Below are 13,931 nucleotides of genomic sequence, written 5' to 3' on the forward strand. Positions count from 1 at the left end.
AATTTTGTCGTGCATCCAATGGACGGCTTGGATTTCTCCGAAAATGCTTATGTGGGGTCCACCGAGCATCACAGCGCTGGACGTACGAAGGCTTACGCACGTTCGCGAAAAGTGGATTCCGGGCGGTTGTGGCCCACCATCTTTGATCAGATGGAAGATCTGATCCGTCCATTATATAGACCAGCCAAAAACGTCCCCGGAGACGTTGATTTTACGAATAAAGTACAAAGAACAAGGGATTTATGAAGGTACAGAAGTTTGCTGCGAAAAGGCTTTCGCTGCGCATACAACAGCTTTCCAAATTCGATTTTCTCCACTCCAGCCACTCCAGCAGCTATAAAAAGGAAGGCAAAACGGGGGATCGAGAGTTTGGGGAGAGCCAGGGAGGAAAAAAGCTCGTTTTGGAAAAGGAGAAGAAAGAAGAGAAGAAAGCAACAGAGAGAGAGGAGGGAATTCAAGAGCAATTCCAGGGAGCCGGATCATCCAAGTTTTGGAGATTTTTCAGCTTGGAGAAGCAAGAGATAGAGAGGAAGAAAGAAGGGAGAGATTGGAAGGATGTTTTTCTTTTATCATCTATATTTTTCCTTATTTCCAGTTGATTCCATAAATTGCTAATCTTTTAGCTAGGGTTGAGATGAAGCCCCTAATTTGAATGACTTTTGTATGTGTTGATTTCATCTGAATTTGATTGGTTTGTTTATTTCTCTACTGTGCTTAACTGAAATTTCTGTACTTCTCCATTCTAAGAGCTTAACCAAAGTCTAGTTATGGATGTTGTTTGGAATATTATTCTAGGTGCTTGTGTCTGACCATGAACAGGTTCCTATAGAGGAAGAAACAAGAATCTACATCTCTTCATGCCTGACCATGGATGAAAAGATATGATCCATATGCTTTAAGGAATTATACATTCTGTTTGCCCGACCAAGGACATAGAGTGCGCTTTATTTATTTTAATATCAATCTGAATTAGGGTGAATCAACAGGTAGAACAAGGTTTATGATAATTAGGGGTGGATTCGAAAGTCCTAGTCTTCTCCTTGATTGAATTTTTCTTATTGCTCTCGGTTATTTTTTCATTGATTTTTGTTTAGTTTACTCAATTACTAGCTCAAATATTTGTTGGATTAGTTAAGAAGAGTCTTTAATTTTGAATTGTGACAACCAGTCCTCATGGGAACGATCTCGTAATACGTACCATATCTACATCTGATTCGTATACTTGCGAGTTTAAAATCATTTAAATCAGGTTGGTTTAAATAAAACAACAATTTAGCAAAGTCATGCAACGACTATAGGTTGCCATAGATCGGATGATGGAGGCATTAGGGCTGCTCCGTGTTTGTGGCAGTGATCCGCCCCTGGTAGGAGTTGAAATTCGTAATCGCATCGATTGTAGGGTGATGCTGGTAGTGAACTGTATGATCACACCTGAGGAGGTGAGATTTAGCGACGGTGAGATCAACGACATAATCCTTCAATATCCCGAGAGGGCGGCGATCAGGTAGAACAGACGGATTGAGAATTCAGGATGAAAGTCAATCTTCCTATCATCAATGGTCAATTTTACATTGAGGATTTCCTCATTTGGCTTTTTGAAGTTGAGCGAATTTTCGACTATATGGGTTTTTTTAAAGAAAATAAGATTAAACTTGTGGCTTACAAGTTGAAGAGCGGAGCTTCAGGTTGGTGAGAGCAACTTCAACTTGAGTAGATGAGACAAATGAAAGCACCAATCTATACGTGGCCACGAATAAATCAATTGTTTCACGCATAGTTCCTCCCTCACGATTATGATAAGGAATTGCTCTAATAATTCCAAAATTGTTGGATGGATAGCCGATTGGTGAGGGATTATTCAAAGAAGTCCTATTGTTTGTCGCTGAGAGGCGACCTGGTTGAGAATGAGTCGTGATAGGCCGTTGGATTCGTCATTGTTGTACATGTGGCCCCTGTGGAAGTGGAAAACCAATCCAATACTTATAAAGTGGACAAGCAACATCTCATAAATGAACGAGATTTCATCAAACACTTTGAGGAGACGGGAGTGATGGTAGCACTTGTATAAAAGAAAGCGGATGTGGAGTCTGTGACCATTCCAGAAGATGCAAAACCCATGTTGCAGGAGTTCAAGGCGATTGTCCTCTCCAAACTTTCCAACGAATTATCCCTTATACAGGAAATTGGTATTTTTTAGGTTGAGTTTTTCTTCAACAATACGATGAATCAATCTACCAAGCAGGTCCAATTTGAGGTTATGTATGACCAAGTTCCTAAACATGCACTTAACTTGTTTCCATTGCCTAAACTACCTGGAATAAGTGTTGGGGTGAAGAATATAGCAGTTCAACTAGCAACTATTCATGTTGATGTCTAGGAGATATTATAAAAGCCTATTGCAGAGTACAAGGAAGATGTTAATAAACATCAGCATCCGAAGTTGAATATCCATTGTGAACCAAGTCCATTGAAGAACTCGAGAAAGTTGAACACGTATCATGAACCAAACTCAAGGATAAGTTTTTTTTTTTTTTTTTTTTTCAAGTGGAGTAGTCTGATATAGAACAAGGATCAAACACATTCCTAACGCAGAGTTCGATCGGTCAACCTTTGTGGTTGACAAGTCAAAATTCCGCCAAAAAATTTAGATTACTTGCTAACTGATTTCTGTCAATTTAGACATGTTGAAATACTGTTTGACAGGTCCAAATACTATTCCAGATTACTTGTTGGCTGATTTTCGCTAGTATAGATAGGTCGAAATACTATTTGACGAATCAAAATACTATTTGACAGGTCGAAATACTTTCGACAGGTTGACAGATGAGGTCGACAAGTCAAAAATCACAGAAATTTTGGTTTAAATCTCTGGACAGTTTTTAGTTGTTTCGACCTATCGACTAGACAGCTTGACGACAAGTCAATTGACAGTGGAAATTTACATATTTTTCGAAGTTTATTTCCTTATTTGAGTAGAATTATTTGATTACATTTTAACTATTTGTTTAGGGTTATTTAGAGGGTGTTAAACTCATTTTTTTTTTTTAATATCATTCATTTAATCAATAAACTTCTTAAAAATTTTCTTATTTTCTCTCATGGATTTGAGAAACTTCTTATGGATTCAAGAATGCCTTGTGGATTCAAGATATTTATCGATTGAGGAAGACTGATTGACCTCATCACGTCCTTCCCTCTGTCATGTTGGATACCTTAACATAACTTATACGCTTAAGCAAAAAATGATTGCTTTTCTATTAGAGTGGAGTGTAATTGAAGGTGTTCGCAATAATCCTCAACAGAAGCCCATAGTTAAAGGGAAGACCTCCACTATTGTGATCCAACTGTACCCTCCTCCATAACTTCTCTCTTTCCTCCCTCTGTATCTTCATCCCCTCTTCATTTTGTTTCTTTTTTTCTTTTTTCTTTTTCTTCTTCATTTTGTTTCTTTTCTTTTTTTCTTTTTTTTTTTTTTTGTTGTGGTTTTCTTCAAAGAAAGTGGATGATTGAATGATTACAATTGCAGTTTTTGGGGGTTTTTTAATGGTGGAAGAGGGGAAAGAAATTTTAAGATTGAAATGGTGAGATTGAAGAAGAAACTTCTCTTTTTTATGCTAGGGTTAGGTTTTGATTGAGATTTTTTTTTTTTGGCAGGCAAGTTTGTTTATGAAATATACTTATCTATTAAATTAGTAGAAACCAAATGAGCTACTCGAGGCATAATTAGCTGAAGCAAAACTATTAAAAAAAAGTAGTTTTCATAATCAAAATCATGAAAAAAAAAAAAACACTATTTGTTTTAGCCCCAGTCAAAACAATGTAAATTCTCCTAAAACCTCTAAAGTACACACAACATGGGCCACCTGAGTTTTTTATCAGGCTGATTTTTGTACATTCACTTTATCCTTGTTAGTTACACTTGAGCAAGGGGTCTGACGGAAGATACACACCATGGTTGCTCCACACAAACCTATGGTTGTCATCCAAACCATTATTCCTTGTGGGTGGCCAGCCTGAGTTGTGGATTTGGTTGATTTCTTTTGCCTCACAGCCTAGACTCAGGTATAGAACCTGATGGATGGAATGAATTTTACATATAGAACTGGTGGGACCCACTGCTCTTGGGTATTTAATGCATTGTGTAGAACTGGTCTCGAGGATCCCACGTAACCAGAAGCTGTGGGACCATGTAAAGCCGGACTTGGAGGGATCCCATCTAAACCAAAGCTTTGTAGGACCATATAAAACTGGTATTGTAGAGAGTCCCTACCTAATTCATCTGTGGGCAGAAGTTGTGCAAGTGCACGGAAACTTGTTCTGATCACCAGCCAAACCGTATCCCTGTGATACACACCATGTGGGGTCCATGTCTGCTGTACTTATTCACTCTCACATAGAAGTTCTTCACGTGCACGGAAATTTGTTCACATCACCGTGGGGGTTACCTAGTCAAACCACACCCCCCGTGATGAACGCGGATTAGATACTGACAAGGTCAGTAGCCAAATCACTATTGAAGTGATGTCACCAAGCTATGTGGACCCCACCATGATGTGTGTATTGTATCCATACCATCCATTAATTTGAAGAGATCGTTTTATGTCATGAAGTTATTCACGTGCACCGAAACTTATTCACATCCCCATGGGGTCTCCCAGTCAAACCACGTCCCCTCATGATACACACCGTTTGGGGCCATTTTTGTAACACTTATTCACCTAGGCGGAGAAGGACGCGGATTTCCTACTAAAGAAGTTCCAATGCTGGAACCCAGGTGGGGCCACCGTGAGGATTTTGAGAAATCCTCTCCGTCCATCTATTTTTTGAGTTCCTTTTAAGACATGAGGATAAAAATGAACTGTACCTAATTCTCAAGTGGGCCGAAAATGTGAGAATTGAATTTCGACAGTTGAAATATTCTCGGGCCACAGAAGTCTTGAATCATTCTAATATAAATTTTTTTTTCAGTTCATCCCACTATGAATGACATTATTAACGGTATAGATGGCATGTAAACCTCATTGTCGAACCCAGGGAGGTTTCAACGGTATGAATTTCCCTAATCACCTTTTACAGCCCACTTGAGTCGTGGATCCTGCTCAATTTTACTCTCATGGCTTAAAATGAGCCCACAAAACCGATGGACAGAGTGGATTCCATAAAAACATCACGGTGGGCCCCACCTTGGTTCCCAGCGCATGAACTTCACGCGAAAGGGCTTTCCAGTAAATCCGCGGGATTGCGTCCTACCCCTGCCTCGACGGAGGCAGGGCTCTGTGGGGCCCACAGTGATGTAAGTGTTTTATCCACGCCGTTAATCCCTTTTATCAGACTATTTTATTATGCAATTCTAAAAATGAGGTAGGTCCACAGCTCCAGTGGACCACACCAAAGGAAGCTGCAGTGATAATGACAACCACCGTTGAAACCTTTCTAAGGGCCACTGTGATATTTTTTAGCCATCTAACCTAATAATAAGGTCATGTAGACGTGGATGAAGTGAAAACACAAATATAAGCTTGATACGAAACTTCTCCATCTCCCAGGAAGTTTTTAACGGTGGAAGTTGAATCCCCTCTTTGTGGTCCACTTAAGCCCTGCACCTGTCTAATTATTTGTCTCGTACATTAAAATGATCTGAGAAAAATGATGAACGCACATGGATAAACACTTACATCATAGTAGGCCCCACAAAGCCCTGCCCAGACGGATTACGGTCCAGGCCGGGTAGGACGCAATCCGCGCTCCCTTGGAATCTAGTAGCTCCGTAAAAAGGGGGGACGTGACAAAAAGTCAGGGCAGACTTGACTCTTATGGTAGAATCCGGGCCCAAATCCATCCAGTCATGGGTCCAACTCCTTGAAATCTGCTGGCACCAAAAAAAAAAAATTGACTTTCCCTGTAAAAGAAGGGAAGACCTGACTTGAAAAGTAGAATCAGGTCCCACTATATATTCTGAATCTTGATGCTCTTTGCAAAATAATAGATCAAGTCCAAAACCATCCAGTCCCACCCAAATCACAATCCTTAGAATATCATTGATGCGAATCGCCGCTAATCCAGGGTTACGAGAATCACATGTATGTAACTTAAGTTCTACGACGGCAGTTGCAACGTCTGTGTTACTCCATTCTCTGTGCCAGCCCATGCTAGAGGTAATGTTAAAAATCCAAAAGATTCAGCGACTAAAGTGAGCTATTGAGATTTGAATATGCCTTATTTTTTAAATGAAGTCCAAAAAATGGACAGGCGCAATGGATAAAACACAAACATCAATTTCACCAGATCAGCGGAGATGAGCCCAATTACGAATCAGATCCGAAACTCAAATGGGTCACACAATAGGAAATAGTCCTGACATGATCACACAGATCAGAAAACAAGAATGCTCTGTTAGATGTTAATCCTCTATGCAAGTGCACATAGTCATAATCCAAATCGTTAAAATAATGTTAGAAACTGTGGATGGTCCATATGACTTATGATCCAAATGCAGCCTTAAAGCCTAAAACAGTAGTCTTCATAATTGAAATCACAAAAGAACATTATTTCATTTTAGCCCCAATTGAAGCAATGTTAAGCTCCTACTAAAACTTGAAAGTACATAGAGCATGAACCACTTGAGCTTTTTTTATCAGGCTGTCTCTGTACGTTCACTTTATATGCCTGTTGGTTACACTTGGATAATGGCTTTGACGAAAGATACAGACTTATGTTTGGCATCCCTTCCATTATTCCATAGGGATGGCCACTTGAGTTGTGGATCACTACTCTGATTTTTTATTTTGGCCTCACAACCAAGACTCATGGATGGAGCCTCATGAATGGAGTGGATTTTATATATAGAACTGGTGGGCCCCACAGCTTTTAGGTGTTTTATGGATTGTGTAGAACTAGTGTTGAGTGTCCCATGTAAACGAAAAGCTGTGGGCCATGTAAAAACAGAGTTGTAGGGAGCACATTCCTACAATTGCAGTTACGTGGAGCCTTGTAAGCAAAAAGCTATGGGGTCCACCGTGATGTGCATGTGATACTTTTGCCAGCTCACCCAAAAATGTGACAGACCCTAGACTGAAGTGGGCCATGCCACAGGAAAAAGTGATGATTGAACGCTTATCATTGAAACCTTCCCTAGGGTCACTGAAGTTTTGTATCAGTCTAATATTTGTGTTTTCTGTTCATCCTTACTGGTATAATTGAAACTGTATGAACAGTTTGGATGTCATATAAATATCATGGTGGGCCTGAGGAAGTGTCAATGGTGAGTGTTTCCATCCCCACTGTTTTGTGGCGCATTAGAGTTTAGCATGCATTCAATCCCCACTGTTTCCTGTGGTGTGGCCCACTTCATTTTTAGGCTCATGCCCTAAAATAAGCTGGCAAAATTGATGGACTGCCTGGATAAAACACATAAATTATGGTAGGGTCCATGGAGCTTTGACACCAGCTAGCTGGCTGGTGATCGGGTCACTAACCAAGCCGCATCTCCATGATACTCACCATATGGGGGCCATCTCTGCAACACTGTATGCAGACACTGTATGCAGAAGTTATTCACGTGGATGAAGCTTGTTCACATCACCACCCATGGAAAACATTTTCACCTATTGAAAGTTTCTCATCTTACCGTGTGGGACTGACAGCGATTGGATTTTTTTTTTTTTTATGGGTGTATTATAGTTTTAGAAGATGGCCTACCTGATGCTTGGATGAGCTGGATTGGATTTTTGGGTGATCTGGTCAAGTTGGTCGTGGTGCAACTATTGCAGGGGTTGGATCTCTAATCATTCTGGGCTTTACAATACTTGACTGCATCACTTCAAAAAATAAAAATAAAAATGATACAGGAATACATAAAACAGATTCTTCTCTGGCGATTTAGGGCCCGTTTGGATGCACTTCCATGATAAGGGGTTTTGGAAAAGGTGGTCCAAACCTCCTATTTCCGATGCGTTGGCACTTGGCAGCCTACTTCTTTGATGATTTTGAGGTCCATTTTCATACATTTCCCCAAATTAGTTTTTTTTTTTTTTTTTGCCAGTATGTTTTATAGTGTCTATTTTGTCAAGCAGAAGAAGGGGATTTTGCAGAGTCACATAATCAATTGCTGTTTAGAACAAAACTGCTCTTACGGCTCAAACACCCCTTGGGAGGGTGCATCCAAACAAGCCCTTGGAATCTAGTAGCTCCCTAAAAAGGTGGGGACGTGACTCAAAAGTAGGAGGATTCTTTACTGTTAAAGTTGAAACTGGGCCTGAAGCTTTCAAAATCTGTCAGCACCCAACTGAAAGAGATAAAGACTTCACTGGAAAAGTAGAATTAAGGCCTAAACCTATCCAGTCCAGGTTCCACTAGGAATCTTGAAAAGTAAAACCAGGGCCCAAGCCTATCCATCAGAGCCATGGCCACTCCCAGAAATCTCACAGCACCCAATTAAAAAAATAATAATAATAATAACAGAAAACAAAACAAAAGAACGAAAGAGACTATTTTACACGCAGAAGACAAGTCCAAAACCATCCGGTCCCTCCCTAATCTCGCGGCTCGCTTCTAACCTAGGATCACCAGAATCACATGTGACTTTAAGCTCTATGAGGGCAGCTGTGACGTCAGTTTTACTCCATTCCTTGTGCCAGCCCATGCTCGGAGGTGATGTTAAAATTGATGAAGATTCAGAGCCACAGCACGGTAGGAATAGAAATGCCCACCTGGAAACTTTCCAATGACCCGCCTTATGTTTATATGCCATCTAAAACCATTAATATGTTGATTCCTATGCAGATGAAGGGAAACACTAATACCAGACTGATCTGAAACTTCTGTGGCCCACAAGAAGTTTTCGATGGTGGTTGTTCAATCACCACTGCTTCTTTTTTGAAATGACGTCCTAAAATGATCAAATGTAATAGATAAATGAAGTAGATAAAACACAGACATCACAGCAGGCCTCATAAAGCTTAGGATAAGAGTAGATTCCTGTGATTAGACTAATTATAGGCAATTTGCATTTGAAACCACTTTCCTGTGCCCCAATATACAGGGAGCGGCAGAAGCTCTGTCCATCAATTTCACTGGGATCGCGTTAGGACATGATCCCAATCATGATGAGGCAGATCCAAAACTCAAGTGGGCCACATAGTAGGAAATCTGATGGACGGAATGGATGTCACACATAGATTGTGGCAGAACACATATAACTACCACCTACTGGAACATCTTCTATGAAGGGGCACAGCCAATTCACATCCACTCAACTCCCAAGTTCAGAGCAGCCAAGAACTACAAGGAATTGAATACCACCGTTGCAAACTAGGCTGGTATTCATATTTTCCATTCATGCATGCAAGGTATCAATGATCGGAGCTTCCATCTTCCACTCTTTCTTGTGATGTGGCCCACTTGCATTTTGGATTTTTAAAAAGGATGGACAGAGTGAATATAAGAAAAACATCACAGGTTCACCCATTCCGTTAAGGTAGGTCGCTTCCCCAGTGTAGCGCTGGCATTCCCCACTCTGTTTTACTGATAGAAACCATATATCAGCGTTAGGAAGATATGTGACATCAGCACTGATGTGAAAATAGAAAATCAGAAAACCAGAATGCTCTGTTAGACATTAATTCTCTGTGCAAGTGCACAGTTGTCATCCAAACCGTTAAAATAATTTATACAACAAGTCAATATCTTTTTTCTTTTTTCTTTTCAGTCGCAAAAATAAGATGGGCAGCGCAATCGAAGCCATCTGTATCAACCTTTGCCTATAAATACCCATATCCAACGTAAGTTTGTAACAGACCATAAGAAACAACAGCCATGGCCATACATAAATCTCTCTCCCTCGCTTTTATCCTCTTTTTCCTACCCTTTCTTTCCTCTTCCCTTGCAACAATATCATCTGCAACAGCAGGACTGCCAGAAACAGAGGCTCTCCTGAAATGGAAAGCCAGCCTCTCACCAGCACAAGCTCTCCACTCATGGTCACTTCCTGCTACTAATGCCAGCACCAACACCGTATCTCCATGCAAATGGACTGGGATCTCATGCAACAGCCTTGGAAGTGTAACAGAGATAAGCCTACCGAGTGCAGGCTTGCAAGGTAAGCTCGACAACTTGAGCTTCCCCTCATTTCCAAACCTTGTTCATCTCAATCTCAGTGGCAACACTCTCACTGGTACCATCCCAGCTCATATTGGTGCTCTATATAAACTCACATCACTTAATCTGTCTGCAAATAGTATAAGTGGATCAATACCCCTAGATATAGGGAATCTTGTGAATTTGAATGAGCTAGACTTGTCCATTAACCACCTAGTTGCTTCTATCCCTACCACTTTAGGGAACTTGTCAAAGCTTTACATCTTGTACCTGCACCAAAATCGAATCTCTGGCTCCATTCCTCCACAAATTGGGAATCTAAAAGATCTGGTTCAGTTGTCATTGTTCCAGAACAATCTGACCGGTCCAATTCCTCCTTCTTTGGGTAATTTGAGAAACCTTACACTGTTGTTCCTCTACAGCAATCAAATTTCTGGTTCAATTCCTCCACAATTTGGGAATTTAATGAATCTCAGTAATCTTGATCTGTCCGTTAACATTCTAACAGGTTCTATCCCTTCCACTTTAGGGAACTTGTCAAAGCTTTCCATCTTGTACCTGAACCAAAATCGAATCTCTGGCTCCATTCCTCCACAAATTGGGAATCTAAAAGATCTGGTTCAGTTGTCATTGTTCCAGAACGATCTGATAGGTCCAATTCCTCCTTCTCTGGGTAATTTGACCATGCTCACAATTTTGTATTTGTCTATGAATCAGTTTTCAGGCACAATTCCTGGAGAATTAGGGAATCTCAAGAATTTGGTTGAGCTGACGTTGCAACGAAACAATATGACTGGTCCAATTCCTCCTACTTTGGGTAATTTGAGAAACCTTACACGGTTGTTACTCTACAGCAATCAAATTTCCGGTTCAATTCCTCCACAATTTGGGAATTTAATGAATCTCGATAAACTTGATCTGGCCGATAACATTCTAACAGGTTCTATCCCTTCCACTTTAGGGAACTTGACAAAGCTGACACTCCTCTCCCTCTTTCAAAATCAAATTTCTAGTTCTATTCCTCCAGAACTTGGGAATTTAATTAGTCTCGATAAGTTAGCATTGAACCGTAACAATCTGACTGGTCCCATCCCTCCTGCTTTGGGTAATTTGAGAAACCTTACACTGTTGTTCCTCTTCAGCAATCAAATTTCTGGTTCAATTCCTCCACAATTTGGGAATTTAATGAATCTCGATAATCTTGATCTGTCCAATAACATTCTAACAGGTTCTATCCCTTCCACTTTAGGAAAGTTAACCAAGCTTACTGGATTGTCCCTTATTGACTGTCAATTATCTGGCTCTTTGCCTCAAGAAATGACAAACATGACAAATCTTTTTAAACTCTACTTGGATGGCAACAGCCTCTCTGGCTATTTACCTCAGTTATGCCAGGGCAGATCTCTTCACGTCTTCAATGCTGTTGGCAACCATTTCACTGGTGAGATCCCAAAAAGCATCAGAAATTGCACTAGCTTAACAAGAGTGCGACTTAATGGAAACCGACTTGCTGCAAATGTATCAGAAGCCTTTGGTGTATACCCGCATCTCATATTCATGGACGTCAGTGACAACATGTTGTTTGGTGAACTCTCACCAAATTGGGGAGAATGCCGAAATTTGACAAAGCTACAATTATCCGGGAACATGATCACCGGTAGAATTCCTCCTGAGATAGGGCACTTGAAGCAGCTAAGTGTGCTTGGTCTTTCTTCAAACCAGCTGGTAGGCGAGATTCCAAAGGAATTTGGGAGGCTGACTTCTTTGTTCAACTTAACTTTAAATGAAAACCAGCTTTCTGGTCAGATACCTCAAGAGATTGGAAAACTATCCAATTTGGAGGTTCTTGACTTGTCAATGAATTACCTAAGTGGTCCAATACCACCTCAATTAGGTGATTGCTTCAAACTACAATATCTGAAATTGAGCGAAAATGTTTTAAATGGAAGCGTTCCTCTTCAGATCGGTAACCTAGTATACCTACAGGGTTTACTAGATCTAAGTCATAACTCCCTCAATGGACAGATATCACCACAACTCACGAAATTGATTCGGCTGGAAAAGTTAAACCTCTCCCACAACATGTTGTCAGGCTCTATTCCACCTTCTTTTGAAGGGATGTTCAGCTTGCAATCCATTGATTTTTCATTCAATGCTTTGGAAGGTCCTCTTCCCAACAGTAAAAGCTTTCAGAAGGCTCCTGCAGAGGCATTCATAAATAATAAAGGCTTATGTGGTGAAGTGCAAGGTTTGCAACCTTGCAATGCCTCTTCAATCAGTCATGGTGATGCAATGAAAGGTTACAAAGTTGTGATTCTCATTATTCTTCCCGTCTCAGAGGCCTTGTTTCTTTTATTTGTAATCATTGGCATTTCTTGCATTTATTACCAAAGAAGAAGAAATATAAAGAAAGAGGTTCTTAAGAGGAACAGCAAAAATCCATTTTCAATATGGAATTATGATGGGATTGATGTGTTCGAAGACATTATGGAGGCGACAGAGGGTTTTGACGACAAATACTGCATTGGAATTGGAGGGTATGGAAAAGTTTACAAAGCAAATCTACCAGTGGGTCAGGTAGTAGCTGTGAAGAAACTTCACCCACTCGAAGGAGGGGATCAATCTGATCAAAGAAGTTTTAGAAATGAGATACAAGCATTAACCGAAATCCGCCATCGCAACATAGTGAAGCTTTATGGCTTTTGCTGCCATGCTCAATGCTCATTTCTCGTCTATGAGTACATAGAAAGGGGAAGCTTGGCAAGTATCCTAAGCAATGATGAAGGAGCTGCACAATTAGACTGGACTCTAAGGCTGAAGATTATTAAAGGTGTGGCCCATGCTTTATCTTACATGCACCATGATTGCACCCTGCCAATTGTCCATCGAGACCTATCAAGCAACAATGTTCTACTGAATTCAAAACTTGAGGCTAGTGTTTCTGATTTTGGCACGGCACGATTGCTGATACCTGATTCGTCCAATTGGACTATGCTTGCAGGCACTTATGGATACATCGCTCCTGGTTAGTCACTAATATATTCTCAACACTGAATAGTTTTATCATAAATTAGCCTTTATTTTTCTCAATATTTTCTATTTTTTGTTGAAATTATTTACTATAAAATTTGTGCATTTGTTACCAAAACTATTGTCAAATGGGGCAATATTCTAAGGCAATTGGAATATGAGAAAGTTCATATTTGAAAATCTTAAGAAACTTTCACCACATTTTATTAGCTATTAAATTTCTGGCATTAACCATTTTTAACTGTACATTTGTTGGCCACCAATTGGTTGGATAGAATCCTTCCATAAGTGTTATTTCTGGGATCTTCTCTATCCATAACATGAGTCATGTTTCCAGATGGTCTGGATTGATTTGCATGCATACCAAGTTTAGATGGATGAGCAACGGGTAGTTAATAAATAAATGATTGAAAAAGCTAATGCCTTTTACCCCATGCTAGTAAATCTGAGAATGATAATACATGGGAAATGGAAATCGGATTGCGTACTGAGTAAGTATGCTTTTATCGTACTGAGTAAACTTAGTTAAGCCCATTGTGAATATATGTGGTTTATCCACACCATCCATCCGTTTTACTGGCTAAATTTAGGGGTTAAGCACAAAATTGAAGTATATCCAAAGCTCAAGTGGATCATACCATAGGAAACAATGTGGAATAATGATTTCCACTGTTGAAACCATCCTAGGGTCCACACTGATTTTTATTTGTCATCCAACCTATTCATAATATCACAAAGACATGGATGAAGAGAAAACACAAACATCATCTTGATAATATAAAAAAACTTCTGTGGCCTCCAAGAAA

General features: G+C 40.1%; 2 protein-coding genes across 2 annotated transcripts in view; both read left to right on the forward strand.

The window, feature by feature from the left end:
• The window catches only part of LOC131257911 (protein-tyrosine sulfotransferase-like), a 90,582-nt gene that overhangs the window by 38,629 nt on the left and 38,022 nt on the right, over positions 1-13,931 (forward strand). The window lies entirely within an intron of this gene.
• Positions 9,683-13,149, forward strand: LOC131257907 (probable leucine-rich repeat receptor-like protein kinase At1g35710). Its single transcript, XM_058258842.1, has one exon. The coding sequence runs from the start codon at positions 9,814-9,816 to the stop codon at positions 13,123-13,125; it is 3,312 nt and encodes a 1,103-aa protein (XP_058114825.1). The 5' UTR covers positions 9,683-9,813; the 3' UTR covers positions 13,126-13,149.

The sequence above is a fragment of the Magnolia sinica genome, chromosome 10 (genome assembly GCF_029962835.1).
Source record: "Magnolia sinica isolate HGM2019 chromosome 10, MsV1, whole genome shotgun sequence".
Lineage (NCBI taxonomy): Eukaryota > Viridiplantae > Streptophyta > Magnoliopsida > Magnoliales > Magnoliaceae > Magnolia > Magnolia sinica.